Raw genomic sequence first — 15,009 nt, forward strand, 5'->3', positions numbered from 1 at the left:
CCATATGGTTTTCATGGAAACGCGAATCGCGCACGGATAAAAAACTGGCATCTGGTCACGCGCAACCATCGACTCGCGTACGTATGTATGAGAGCTCCGCGAGTCGTACGGGCATCGGGCGACAGAACCGTGAAACGGTGCCGAAGAGTGTATGGTTTTTTGCTAAAGGGGATTTGCAGATTGCACACCTGTGCGTAGCTTGGCTGAGGAAAGACCTCACCTGTCGAGCAACCGGTCTCCATTGACTTTTTCTTCGTTTACGTACACTCACTTTGCTCTCTGGCTCTCCGCTCCACTCTACTGTCCACTCTCCACTTTCTGCTTCTTCACCCCTTCGTCCTCCGCCCGCTGTCCTTCGTTTTTCACCCTCGCGGGGTCTACGTCGATCACCCCCTCGATCTTCGACGAGCTTTTCCGTCGTTAATCACCTTCGCAGCATCAACAATATTGCTCTTTCTTCGATAGGATCCAAGATCCAACTCTAGATCGAAGATTCTTATTTTAGGTTTCATTTTACTCTTAACAATTGATTTCCTCTCGTTTAACGATTCTGAACGCCCTCGCGATCAGGTTAAATATGTTGTCGATTTGTAGAATAATTGCAGACCAAAGTTAGGTCTAGATTAGGATCGTCCAAACTTTTATAGACCAGGACTTGGAGTGCATGCATATTTTAAAACGGAGGATGAAAGAGACATCCCTTTCCCGGAATGTTCGGATTGATATTTAAAAATAGCCAGGCAATAAAAGAGGAAAATTGCAGTGTTACGTAAAGGTCTGACTCGACGAGTCTGACTAGTAAATTCAGGATTTGAAGTAGTATTTGCGTTTTTTAAGTCCCGAGTTCTTTAAGAGAGATACAGGGAACTTTCGTGGCGGTTCGACATTTCCTTCGAGGTATTTTCTTACACGACTCTCGAGTTATGCGCGAATCAATACGAGCCTCGTACGCGTACAGTGTCTTTTTCCTGCTCGACGAAAAAGAGAGTGGCCTGATCTTTACGTAAGTCGATTTGGTTATGGTTGGCCATGTCCACGTATCGGCGCGCAGTTTCCGTTCGAGTCGCCATCGCTACTTCGACGAATCGACATTTTTGTTAGTATTTATATCAATATGAATCGATCGCCCATATATGATTTTCCACTAAGGAGTCAAGAAAATTAATTTTCAAGATTTGTTCGAGTCTTCCTCAACACTTGTTGATTTGTTGTCAGTGGTGAATTAGCTGTTTTACAATGTTTTAAATTAAAGTAGCGTTATTTATGATTGTACAAGTATTAGGGGTCCTTCCACTGTAAACAATATTGTAACACGTTGTGAGTTCAAAGTGTCGGTCACCGGTGACCACCGTGGTAAAACAAGTTAATTCTCAAGACTAGATCTTAAGGAAAATAAATCTAGATAGGAGTTTTGAGACTGTAAAAAATAAGTTCTACAATTGAGATTTCCAAGTGTTTAAAAATAAAGCTTCATTTTCGTGGACAATTCGGAAGGTTTCGTTCGACGATAATATAAATCTAGTATTGAAACGCGTGTGATGAACGAATACGAGATAATTGCAATGGTTGACAGTGCGTTAGCAGCGGGATAGAGTTCGTGAAAAGAAGTAAAAATTAGCATTGTTAGCGCTGTTACGCCTAACAAAACACCGACTGGGGATAGGTCGTCGACTGTCCTAACTCGGGCCAGCGAAAACTGCACGATCAAAAGAACCAGCAACCTAAATTACTAATTTCTTTTTAAAATTAAACCTTCTCTGTAGCCTCCACTTTCTTGGCACTTTCTCCAAGCATCTTTTAGCGAAATAAAAAGTGGCTACTGCCACTTGCGTTTCTTGAACGCGAAAATTTAATACACGACTTTAACACTGGGGATAGTAAAAAATATACTCGACCGAATTTTTGCAAATTTACCGTGTCTATATGGGAACGAATAAACATTTCCATTGCATTGTACGTTTCTTTAAGAGTTGTGGCGATAACTCCCGTACTCGCCGCCAGATGGTTACGCTCTTTTCTTTCTCGCAAGCGTTCCAGTGTCCTACACACTTCTTTAAGAATTTATCGTTTCAATTTCTTTGTTATAAAGAAATACACTGTGATTGTGTTGATGGACGAGTGGGTGATCTTGATAAAGAAATAAGTGGAACCGTTGGAGTTTCCGGGGTTGAGTGAAAAAAAAATTGATTCGTTTGAGATGGATTAGTGGAAGATGTGGCGTTGAAGGAAAGATGGGCAGAGGGGTGGCGCGTTGCCCGGTAATCGACGGGAAGGGTTAAGGAGGCACGGACGAGGAGGGACGTTAATCGTCGCGCGGCCGCGGATCGACAGCCGATGATCGACGATCGAAGGGTAAGAGACGTTTGGAGAGTCGAGTCCGTCGGCTAGTCTCTCTCTTCGAGGCCTGGAAATCCGTAGGACGGTCTTTAACGATCGACACTGAGCGACTTTAGAGGCAAATTATCGGGCCGCAGGCAATTACCAGGTGGGGGTCCGATATAGAGTGAAGCGGTTCCGAGAGTTCCGAGAATCGGTCCGTGGCTAAAAATAAGATCCCACCCGGGAGCGGTGATTATGTTCCGAAAAAAGAGAACTGGGCGAAACGCTCTCCTTCAGCGTGCGCAGGTGCCGCCGATGAGACGAATAAAAAAGGACGAGAGAGAGAGAGAGAGGGGAACCCGTGAGGAGAGGAGAGCTCCTCCGTGTGGTGTGTTCGAGAATCTCGCGTTGCCCCGCATCGCCACGGCATAAGAAGGTCCCCCTCGTACCTTGCATTGCTATGCAGTACCGTGCCGTGCCGTGCCGCTCTGCGCTTCGGCTCCGCTTAATGAAGTTGTCGGTTCAGGACGTTTACAGGTGGGGCCTACCTGCGTGTGGTCCATTCACAGCGACTGCCGCGGGACTGGTTAGGAGCGCTTTACATCTTTACTTTTACCTCTCGAACCGCTTCGTGTGTCCGCGGTACCTCGACCGGAGCACCGTGCGTGCACCGCAGGGTACACCGATCCTCCTCGTCATCCTCCTTCGTCGTCGTTGTTGTCGTTGTTATCTTCACGGTTGTCTGTCCCTGTCCTCGGCGGTAGTTGCCAAAACCCGGCTATTACGCTCACGGAGCTAACGATTTCGGGACTCTCGGGATCCATCCACGACTTACGAAGCCCAACAGAAAGGGGGAAATTTTGTTGAAATTGGGTGCTCGTTAGACGACTTTTTCGAGTAATTCTTGCAATGTCTGTTGCGATTAATATTCGAACTTTTGCACTGTAAAGTTTTAATTCTCCGAATCTAGTCTTCCATGTGATTGAGAAGTTTTTATGTAATCTTCTATTTATCTTATTTCGAGTCTTTTGGTAGTCATATTTGTGTAGTTTATGGTAGATTCCTCGCTATTTATACCGAATCATTGTGTCGGTTATTTATTCAAGGCTTCTTTTAGAAATCGTAATGTTTTATTGCACGATGTTACGTCGTTGACTTCCTCGTTTCTTCGTTGGCATTATGTTAAAATATGTTCGATCGCGGAAATGCAGCTGACGAACGTAGATTCTTTTTTCGATGGAAAAACTTTCGCTCGTTCGAACGCTTCTGGCCTGCTTCGTAGTTGATATTTCCGAAAATCGAGTAGCCTGTGCGCTTCGACAGATTACGACAGGCAACCGAACAAAATTTCATCCGGATTGGACAAAAGTAGCCATAGTTAGAGGCACATCACAAACACACAGATTCTCTTTCAATTTTATATTCATAATTTTCCCCGTATAGTGCGTAAAATTACCAATAAGAACAAACAGGAAAATATAAATATTTTACTACTTGCAAAAAAAGGCAATAACATTATTTGTAAACAAGTTCAGTGAAGTACACTTTTACTGCAGTTTCAACCTTTCCGTCTCCGGTCGAGATTCTACAGCGAAGTGAAATAGACGGATCGTTAGCTTATTTCGCATGATTGCATCTGCTGTAATGGATAATGCGGATAATGATAGAAAATGATCCCGAAGGAGAGCCGACCTATTTTAGCGAAGAAGCATATTGGACGGAAAGTTTTCCAAAACAATTTGTCGAAAGCAATAGCGACGATTGGATTACGGCATACTCTTCTTATTAAAGAGATATTTTATATATCAATAGGAACGATACGTTAAATATTTAAAAATGGCGCGTCAATTTCCTCTTCGCTTGGTCCGGATGGTTTCCGTTTTTAAGACGTTTGTTTCTCTTTATTTTTCCAGACTATGCATCGACAACAGAGGCTTCGATCGCCATCGTCGTCTCCCTCGTCGTTATCGTTGCCATTCTCGGCGTCCCGGTCGTCCATCTCGACCGTGTCGCTGTCGTCGACGTCGCCGTCGACGGCCACGTCCGAGCCAATAACGACGCTGACGACGAAGACGACGTCCCCGTCGGCGTCCACCGCCCTGTCGTCGTCGTCGTCGGCGTGGTCGACGTCGCCGTACACCTGGAGCGTCCAGCAGACCTCATGCTCGAGGTTATCGTCGCTGTCCGGCGAGTCATCCATCGTGTCGGTATCGATACCCTGCCCGAGACTCGTCTCCGTGTTGGCTTGGTCCGTGACGCTGTTGCTGGTGTCGTCGTGCATCGGTCTGACGGACGCTGGAATCCTGAACGGGCATCCTTTGGGTAAAAGGTCCTTTATCGATATCCAATGTAAGGGTATATACGACAAGAGCATCTTCGCCCGGCTGGATCGTATCTGCGAGGATTGTTACAACCTGTTTCGAGAACCTCAGCTGCATCAACTGTGCAGGTAACCATCCACTATGCACGTTTCCCTATAAGCTCTACCAAAGCACTTTGCAATCACAAAGGCAAAGAAGTGTCGGGTGAAAGACTTTTACCCTGATAAATTTTATAAATATTTTCCAAATTTAACTGGGGTACCATAACCTTCCAGAGTTGTGGACCACCTCTCGAGAACAGTGTTCAAATACATATGTGTTTGTTCAGTACCTGAACAGGATCTTTAGGGAGCCGTGACGGCGGCCACTGATAAAGTCACCGCCAAATACTTTGGCCACTCGTGGCCGCTTCCCCCCACTCCGACGCCACGAACTACTCTCCGTATTTACGAGGAGGGGACGCTTGCTCAGAGAAAAAGCGTTGGAGACCTGAGACCAGCGACTCTTACCTCAAACTTTCCCCATTTGTCGTTACTAAACTGCGGATGTTTATGCATTTATTGTGGAAATTTGAAATACTTAAAGTAGCAAAGCTTCAGTTTCGCTAATTTTATTAACAAAAATATGAGTTTGCATAAAGATTCGCAAGTCTAGTCGTCTAGAGCAGGGTTTCCCTAAACGTTTTTTCTTGTGGAGCCCTTAAGAAATTTTTTACGAACCTTGCCATACCTAAACTTCTAAGCAAAGACATTAGCGTTGACATCTGAGCGATTTTCGTGTACATAGCGTTTCCAATACAAAGTCCGTGACCCAAAATTATTTCATGGAACACTGGTCTAGAGCCACGAGCTCGAAAAGTAATCTTTAACGTTGAGAACCGCTGAGGGTGGGCGTCGTGGTGGGGGGATCGGACATTTGGCGGCCTCGAGCGGCCGAAATATTCGGCGGCGGATCGGGGAACGGTCGTCTTCTCTCGCTGCGAGATTGCGCGCGGCAGTGTGACGCGAATTTTTCGCTCCGTCGGTTTTATTCAGCGAAATCGAACGGTTCCGTTGCGTCATCCGGCGATCGTGTTCGATCGTAGCGCGCCTTTTTCTCGGAAAGAAAGGAAATTCGTTACGTAGGCGCGTTTTGGTTGGTCGGTGTTATCCACGCGACACGCTCGACCATAGCCACTGTTCTCCCGAACGGAGCCGCGCCCCTTGCTCTGCTTCCTGTTTCGTGCCACTCGCGCCGACTCTCCTATTCCACGATCGCGATCGAACCGTTCTGCATATGGATCAGAGACGAGCAATCGTGCGGATAGAAAAATAGAAATCACAGTATCGTCGAAATTCTTCCACGTTAGTTTCGTTCGAGTAATAAATAAATAATGATAATAAACGACGGTAAAAATCGGTTGATTTCCAACGAAATAATGCTGAATAAAAGTAAGAACGGTCGAGAAATCTTTATCGCACAGTCTGTATATCAGGTTACGATATAATCTCGCGATTAAATGGCGGCCGTTTCCGTGATCTTTGGTGTCTCGAATTCGTCGAAGGTTGTCTGGAAGCTCTCCTCGAAACGTCTCGTTTGTTTCCAGCGTTTCCACGGATCTCTAGGACGAATCGCAAGGCGAACGATACGCCCGCGAATCCCCAGGGTCTGCCCGCCTGTAGCGTTTGTATTTTGAAATGTTTACAGGAAAAACTGCTTCACGTCAGACTACTTCAAAGGATGCTTAGACGTGCTATTGCTGCAGGACGAGGTAGAGAAGATCCAAACGTGGATCAAGCAACTACACGGAGCGGAGCCCGGGGTTTAGGTAGCTTCTTATTTTACGTTTATGATTTCAATTTCTGCGCGTTTTCATTTTTGCATTAGCTTTCCCAACCTAGCCTCGCTTTCCACGGCCATTTTCTCCTACGTCCTCTTCGAAATCGGTGGTTTCCGGAACAAATTTTTGTGTCTCCAATCGCGATACTTGCAATATAAAATATAACAGATATTAATTTAACTCGGATACCTTTAATTACTCTCTGAAACCGGCACAATAGAAATTTTAAACGCAGATATTTCCAAGGTTTGAGCCCTTCGAGACAGTTTGGAGATCACCGATCGAAATCCTCCCCCTCTTCGCGAAATTTCAAGCAACAGGAAAGCTTTAATTTCTTATCTTTTCTTTAACTTGTCTTCCTCGTTCTTCGTTTCTCGTTTCTCGTTTTTCTCTTTCTATTTTGCCATCGTTGCGTACGTTTGTTTTCGTTGCTCGTCGTCGACGCTCTCCGTATCTATCGAACCGACCCAGTTGTTCCCCGATATCGTACAAACGGTTCGCCCAGACGTCGTTCCAAGAATGCACAAAAACCACCACTCTACGATGCACCTGGTACACACGATGACACACGAAACTCACGCACGCCGTGTACACGCAATTAGGTAATTTTCCGTCGACCACGCAACAACAGGTAACATTGCACAACACCAGGGACGGGCAAAACTCTCATTAAAATATTTCTAGTAAACTGTATATTAAACTTATTGGCTTCGATGAAAATTCACCATCGAAGCACGACAATTTTACAATGACTCTGAAAACCAAGCAGCACAAAACATCGTGCAAACGTTGTTTTTTTTTACACTTTTATTTTTGCAAATGGAGGATAATTTTTGTTTTTATTCGTTCTTTCCTCTCGATAACGTGTAAAACATCGTGAAATTCAACGTGTTTTCGTCCAACTTGACGTGCTACATAAACAAGTTATGCACACTTCGGAACGATCGCTCATGTTATATTTAACGTTCTGAAGAGGACCACACTCCGCGTAACACGGCTTAAACAAAGGACGATTCTTCGCCGTTGCCACGAAGTTCAATAAACATATTCGATCCAACGATATCGTGCGATTTTTCGAGAGGAAACGAAAACAGTAGTTCCCATTATTTAACCTTCCGTTGCAAGATTTACGCGATCGAAAAAACGATAGAAATAATACTTGGAAAGTTAACCTTGCAAATTTTTAGGAGATTCACAGTTCAACTAGAGGATTAATTAATTTACGGATATAAGATACATTTCTATAGAAGAATACATGCATACGTATCTATAAAAAGACAAACTTTAGTATCAAACCTTGAGTATGTATTGTAAAAATTCGAGAAAGATGATCGGTTAATCTTCCGGTGTGTTTTGTCGTCCATTATCGAACACAGCTGTTCCCCAGACCGTAGTTTAGGGTCAAGTATGGCAATAGAGGGTCAAGTATGGCAGAACTTGCTTATAAGTTGATACATTACTAAAACGTAACCAAAAAAATTGTTGCCTTTAATGCTACTAGCGCCACCATCGAAGAACCTGTGAAACACGACAACTATACCTGCGCAGGAGCTATCAGGAACACCATAAACTGCATCTTCTGCATAGGATAGTAGTTATATTTCGTAATTTCTCCGCTAATGGCGCTAGTAGAAAGATAACTATTTTTTTTACTCATTCCTCTTCCACGCGGATCCTTTTTATCCTCGCAAATCCCTTTTTTCGTCTAACAAGCGTCGTTCTTCGGCGCTTCTAAACGCGACGAGCAACAATTTTTATCGATATTTTTGTCGAACGTATTTTTGCGCGTCGAAGACCAATTTTGAACACGACGCTAACGGAACATTTTTCAGAGACCGAGGGAAACAGGACGTCCTCGGGAATGTCGCGAGAACGCATACGACAAAATGTGTTTTCCGCAACGATGAAATATTTTTGCAGGTTCTTTGCCAGAGACAGCGGGACGGCACATTTTTCTTCTCTTTTTGCGACCATCCTGCGATTTTTCACGCACGACGCACTGCGTCTTGCGGACCGTCGTCCCGCGTATTTTTGTCGAACATAACCGCGTCGCTCTTTTCCCAATCGCAAGCTAATGCATTATACATCCCGCTAACGGATTCGTTTGTTTCTTACGATTCTTTCATCTGAATAAAGTTCAGTCGAATGAACTTTCAAGAAAGCCTAAACGAACGGATCCTAAACATCTTGGAATTCTAAGCACAGTTACCCAAGCATCGATCTAGCGACGAAAAGGAAACACAAAAATTAGTTTCTTAATATAATTTTGTCGGTAGTAATGATTGTACTATGGATTTTGCAACGTTCTAGATTAAAAGTCTTCCTCGATATGAATCAAATTTAAGAAGCTTCGCGTTACTAACTGCCACCAGTGCCAAAGGAGGTTATATTAAGAAACCGATGATTTTGTGGAGCCAGGAGAAAATTGAAAATTGTTCGTTTGCTCGATCTAATTAATAGTTTCGGGCGATGTTTTCCCAATAGGCAAAGCTGCTTTGGTACGGAATACTTCACAAGCTGTATTCAAGCGTTGCTGCTCGAGGACGAGAAGGAAAAGTTCCAGGAGATGGTCGAGTACCTAGGCCGCAAGAAATAAGAGGAAAAGAGTACAGACGCGCTTTCATCGCGAAGGGTCCGTTTACGACATCCACGATGAACGATTCCAACGAGGTCGACGAAGAACAGTGGGAAACGAGATGCCAGCGACTTCCAGATCACAATCGCGACGATTGTACGCAGACTATTGCAAATCCCGACATTCGTTCACTCTAATTTCCTTCGCGACGTCCGTATGACCGAGAACACTCCTGAACTGGGGATTCGGAGCACGCTGCAACAACAATCATACCTCCTCTTTTCTTTTTCGGAACGATCGAACGCTACGACAAAGACTATGCCAACGACCGATCGAACGGAAAGGCTCGAACGCTTCCAAATCACCGACACCATTGGGTAAATTCTATTTCCGAACAACGAATACAAATTTTAGACTCGTTCGCTGATTTACCGTGTTCATCAAGCACAATCTGGATTATGATATTTACTCGACAATTAGAATCGGTGCTTCCTAACCTAAAATATAACGTACATTGAATTCTAAATTTTTGCTAACTCGTATCACGTACTTGAATAGATGAATAAACTGATTCTGAAACTGTTGGTTTACGAATTAATCTGAAATTTATATTCGTTATTCGGGAATAAAATTATGGTATGAAACACACTTCGAGAAATAACCTTTAAAAGGAAATGGACACGAGCATAAAGATGGCGTGACGAACGCTGCCGTTTTGCAGAGACGGGTAGAACTTTATTCGAGTAATAAATAACGATTTATTCGCAATATTCGAATAAACAGATATTTGGATACGCTTTTATTCGTTCCGTGGAGTAAACTGGTAATTCGATATATTAGGTGTTCTTCCTTTTTAACGAGAAACGATCAACGAAGCTTGCAAACCAATATTTAGGTTAAACGGAATAATTCGTGTAAAATTTTGGAACTTCCCCACATTATAATTGAAAAATAATCAGAAACGAACCGGTATTGGGTTCGTTTACTCCACTGAACAATTATTCAGATACGATTCTATTCGTCCAACGTACACAGTGACGTAACTGGGAATTCTAGGGCCCACTAGAATTAACAGAATTTTGTTAGAGGGAAATTAATTTTCATATAGAGTATTTCTGGTGAATCAATGGGCCCTCATATTTATTAAAGAACTCGTTTAAAAAAAGTAATTAAAACCGTTTTTTAGAAAATGCAGGCCCCTCGAACATTTCGTTACGCCACTGACCATGGACTATAATTCGATTGCATAACTCTGAGACTAATGCTCGTCCAGGAAACAACGAATCGAAACGAACTATCCGATCGTTCGATCGTTGTTCGAGAGACAAAGTTCGCCCCGTCTTTGTCGCGTCGTCGCCATTGTCTTCGTCGTTTCCGTTCGTTACAAACGGTTGTAATAACAAAGTATGAAAACGAAGCGGTATGAGCGAATCGTACGTGCGATGAACCCATACGAATCTAGTCGACAGAATATTTGCGCTCGCGTATTGCGCCATGTTTTTATCCAATTAATTATTAATTAATTATTTATGTTGAGCATCGTCGTCCGTTATTGCGGCGATTATTATTTTTTATTCTCTTTTATATCGGTATACTTCCTTAGCAAAAATCAACGATCGTACACGTTACTTATGCAGGATATGCTTTCGATAAGTAAAAGTAGATAGATTAGGTAGAGTCCTTTATCGGTTTTGGCGCTAAATTCTCTGCTATTAAAAAGAATCACGCTCGAACGAACGAGCGATGGCTGTATATGCTTTTAGACACCGTGAAAAGAAACAGATGCACAGAATACACGGATACGTTTACACGATTGGCACGAAAAGGGCATTGAAGATGAAAATGAAAATGATAAAAAAAAAGAATCCTGAACGACTCACGGACCGTAATATTAGTAACACCGATCACATTATCTCTATTGTTTCATTTACCACCTACCACTGTCGCTGCTACCGCTACTTTCACCATCGTGACCGCTACCATGACTGCAACGACATAACCTATAACGATTCTACGATTGCTATTGCCACTACTACACCCCCCTGCTACCACTTCTACTAATACTATTCCCGCTATTTAAGACGAACGACTGTAAACGACGGCTAACGACCACCGACGATTACCCACTGCTTTCTACACCTGTTACTATGTACTAATATCTCTTCTACTATTATCACTATTATCATTATCATTATTAATATTATTATTATTAATATTATTACTATTATTATTATTAATATTATTATTATAATATTATATTATATTGTTAGTTTATAGTATACTTATTGTTGTTATGACTGCTACGATATCACGGCGACAACTCCGATTTTCGGCGATTTGAAACAGAGCGAAACGAGTGACAAAAAGGAAAGAAAATGAAAAAAAAGATCACGCGTCGTCGCTGGAGGAACACACAGTCGACGCGTACCGTAAACATTCGCTCGTAAAAACGGGTCAAATGGCGAATGGAGTTATCCGTACGTAGTAGACGTATAGTATTTATTTATTTGTTCACGTTCTTAAATTTTTGAGGAAGGCGATCGTAAAGCGGTCATAAAACTTATCCACACAACAGCGCACGCACACATCAACGTTCTTCCAAATGCTTGTCGATTGAAACAAAACAACGCGCGACCGGAATTCCTCGTTTCCGCGTATATATATATATATATTATTTACGCTCCGATAGATGATCTCCGATTTTTACTCTGGTGAAAAAAGTGGGAGTTCTCGCTGTCGGCGTGCGCGTACGCCAACGGGGAATAACCCTTTTTACATTAACGAATATTATTTAACGCTTCGACGCATTCCCCGGTTGAGGGAATTACGAACCATTCCAAGATCAGTATTGAAGCCATTCCGACTTCGTCATCGTTCCGAAATCTTTGCCGAGCACGCGTAATTCGTTTCGTTTCTCTTGCGCTTTATGTTTCGTTTCGCACAAACGATCAGTTTATTCGGCCGCGCAATACGTCGAACGTTCGCGTAACAACAAAAATTACAGAGCAGGAAAGAAACCGACGAACGGTCCTGAATTGTTTGAATCCATGAATGTTCCGTGTCAACGACAACGGTTATGCATTTTTCGTTCAGTTGTTTACTTGTTTGTTTGTTCAGACGCGCAGGTAGAAACGAAAAGAGAGATAAAAAAAAAAACGGCTAAGGATGCGTATTCTATTCGATTCGATTCTTGTACAATTTTATATATAATGTATATTACATTATAACTTATGTAATATATAATATATATTATATACTTTATATATATAAATAAATATATATATCAGTACCAACTACGCGCGCGTGCGCGCTCGCGCGCACACACACACAAAGTGTAATGTATAAATGCACGATATGCATGTAAAAATGCGTACACGCGCTCCATGTACCTAAGCGATGTGTACGCACACGTGTGTACGCGTATGATTATTAACACAGATATTTCAATCTATTCTTGTTTCGCGTGAATAAACAGGTGATTCAAAAATCAACGTCTAAATTGTTTTTATCGAACTTTTCCAATTTTTTGGATTTGTCCCCTTCCAGAAACGTATACATTCGTCCAAATGTATAATTTATACCAAAAATACTTTTAATACCGAACATCGTATTCTGAGGGTTTGGAATTTTAGGTTACGTTTAGCTTTGTTAAACCAAAGATGAGAATAAACTACAGAAAAATTTTAATGGGGGATTCTAGAGGCCAAAATAAGACGAAAATCAAGAATACTAATTTGTTGATGGAGCCTTCATTAAAAAGTTATTAAGGTTTACAGTTCCGACCGTGCTGAATTTTTTTCTCGAAAATACGCAAGATTTCGGGGGTATGTCTATTCACCAAAAATGATTGTAATTGACCCCCGCAACCGAAAATAATTTTTCCAAAACGATTTGAAATTTTTGAATTTAATTGTTACTAACTGTTTAACGAAGCCTCCATCAACAAATTGGTATTCTTGATTTTCGTCTTATTTTGGCCTCTACAATCCCCCATTGAAATTTTTGCCAGAGCTGGCCGAACACCCTGTATAAAAAGTCACAGCCACGTACGCCAAAAGAAACTAACCTAAATTTGATTAGTTTTCTTCGAATATTTCGAAAACTAAAACCGACCGGTGGCCATATCTATGGGGAAAAGTTATTTAAACGTTGTCCCCGATAACATATTTCAAGATCATTAAAATCGATGCTACTATACCCAATACGACTATTACCAAATAAATAAATCATAAACAAATTTCGAATCATGCAAGAGATTTCATAACGAATAAAACATTGTCAATCCAGTGTTCGTTAAATGAAATAATACACAAGGAATAAACATTAAACCGTTCGATCGAATAAACGTTACGAACAAATTGCTACACATTGATCATACCTGTTATTCGAATAAAATGGTGATCTCTGGTATCGAGACTATCTCACGCTTTACTTCGACGAATGGGGTCCATAACAAAGCTTTTCTTTATTGAGATTTTAAGATATTTCTTGCACTGTGCACACCAGGGTCCATGAAAGGGGATACATTGTACCTGGGATCAAAAAGGAGGTCTAAATTTCTGGTTCCACGATTTTGGAACTGTATTTTATGCCAAATAATACCTTAAGTAAAGATATTAGGAATAAAAATTCGTACTTCAAAGCAGAAACGAGTAAAATTTTATTCGAATAATAAATTCATACGTACTGTAATTTATTCCATAAAACAGTTGAATTTGTATCCCTTCGTTGCCAAATTCTAATTTCTACGATTGAATTATTTATTTCTATTCAACAGGTAACGAGCAAACGACCGTTTATCTTTTATTCGTTATTCGAATCTTTTATCTAGATACAAATTTCGATCATCTCTGCTTCAAAGAACTTTGACCTCGTACATATTTCCGAAAGCAATTCTTGACTAAACCTAAACCCTTTTTGCGACTGACCTCTCGTTACAAGGTACCATTTAGCACAAAAAATTTAGTTTCAAAACCGTCGAACCAAACACGGGCAAAGAAAAACACTGATTTTGTGGTTACTTTTTTCCCGCGATTTTTATGCATCGTGTGAAGGTCAACGTTCACATTTTGTGCTACAGTTTATGGCATAAAACCGTGATGGCTAATGAAGAAGGGAAAGGGCCCAAAAGAATTGTGATTCGAAAGACACCGAGTCGTACATCCAGAATATCACCTTTCGAAAATTACACACTCTTTAATTTAAAAATCACTTCAGAAAAATACAGGTTCAACTAAATGAATTCTAGATGGCGCTGTGCTTGTCACTTAATTTTTACGAGAAACATCTCGACTGCTTTGCGTATGCAAATGCCGGAGGAAAATCCGACAAGAATCGAGCTACTTTAACGCTTAACTCCAGTTACAGTATTGTTTCACGGAACAACGTGCTCCGAAACACGAACGATATCCGGTACAAAGTGCGGATACTATTAATACAAAAATAAACTAAAGGCATACGTTACTTGTATGTATAACCATTCGTTTCACGCAACGGACGATATCAGATTTTTGATCTTATCAAGAGCTACGTAAATTAATAGAGAAAAGAACGTACTACGAACATTTAAACCGTCCACTTGTTAATTGTTAGTTTGCTTTCGCAGCTGACGATGTATTACGTGCAATATCGTTTTCGTTCGTGCTCGTTATAGGAATTTCTTACCTCGAATGCAATAAGTTTGTGTATATTCACGTATCACTGTCGCACATCACACTATGTCACTTGTGTCTTTCTCGCAATAAAATTTACTTGTCTCTTTCACTTGTATAAACTTGTCAAGATATCGATATGTCCGTTCTATCGATCTCGATAACGCAGATCGGTTGTCACCGTAATAAGTCGACTGAACTCGACACGGTGTAATATTTGCAATCGAGTTCGTTATTATCTACGCTACTACATTTTTTAATTCGTAAATAATATAGAAAAAATCAAACAAGAAAAAACTATACATTATAACCGTGTAAATATTT

At 41.5% G+C, this 15,009-nt stretch overlaps 2 protein-coding genes across 13 annotated transcripts in view; one reads left to right on the forward strand and one right to left on the reverse strand.

Moving 5' to 3' along the window:
• Itp (ion transport peptide) overlaps positions 1–11,315 on the forward strand; it is a 32,019-nt gene extending 20,704 nt beyond the window's left edge. For 7 of the 9 annotated variants that reach the window (XM_076773635.1, XM_076773655.1, XM_076773602.1 and 4 more), the window contains exons 2-4: positions 4,233–4,768; positions 6,327–6,447; positions 8,944–11,315. In XM_076773635.1, the coding sequence (XP_076629750.1) occupies positions 4,236–4,768; positions 6,327–6,447 (654 nt within the window). In that variant the 5' untranslated portion in view covers positions 4,233–4,235 and the 3' untranslated portion in view covers positions 8,944–11,315. Of the gene's footprint in view, positions 1–4,232; positions 4,769–6,326; positions 7,062–8,943 lie in introns of all 9 variants that reach the window. The other 2 variants (XR_013080358.1, XM_076773615.1) reach the window with 2 other exon arrangements.
• LOC143345874 (peroxisomal leader peptide-processing protease-like) overlaps positions 1–14,990 on the reverse strand; it is a 43,358-nt gene extending 28,368 nt beyond the window's left edge. The window contains exons 1-2 of one of the 4 annotated variants that reach the window (XM_076773428.1): positions 14,056–14,990; positions 13,413–13,566 (exon numbers count right to left, since the gene is read on the reverse strand). The gene's annotated coding sequence lies outside the window, so the exon portion shown is untranslated. Of the gene's footprint in view, positions 1–7,755; positions 8,140–13,412; positions 13,567–13,721; positions 14,029–14,055 lie in introns of those variants that run through there. The other 3 variants (XM_076773436.1, XM_076773445.1, XM_076773474.1) reach the window with 3 other exon arrangements.
• Between the last annotated feature and the right edge of the window lie 19 nt (positions 14,991–15,009).

Source organism: Colletes latitarsis, chromosome 2 (genome assembly GCF_051014445.1).
Source record: "Colletes latitarsis isolate SP2378_abdomen chromosome 2, iyColLati1, whole genome shotgun sequence".
NCBI lineage: Eukaryota > Metazoa > Arthropoda > Insecta > Hymenoptera > Colletidae > Colletes > Colletes latitarsis.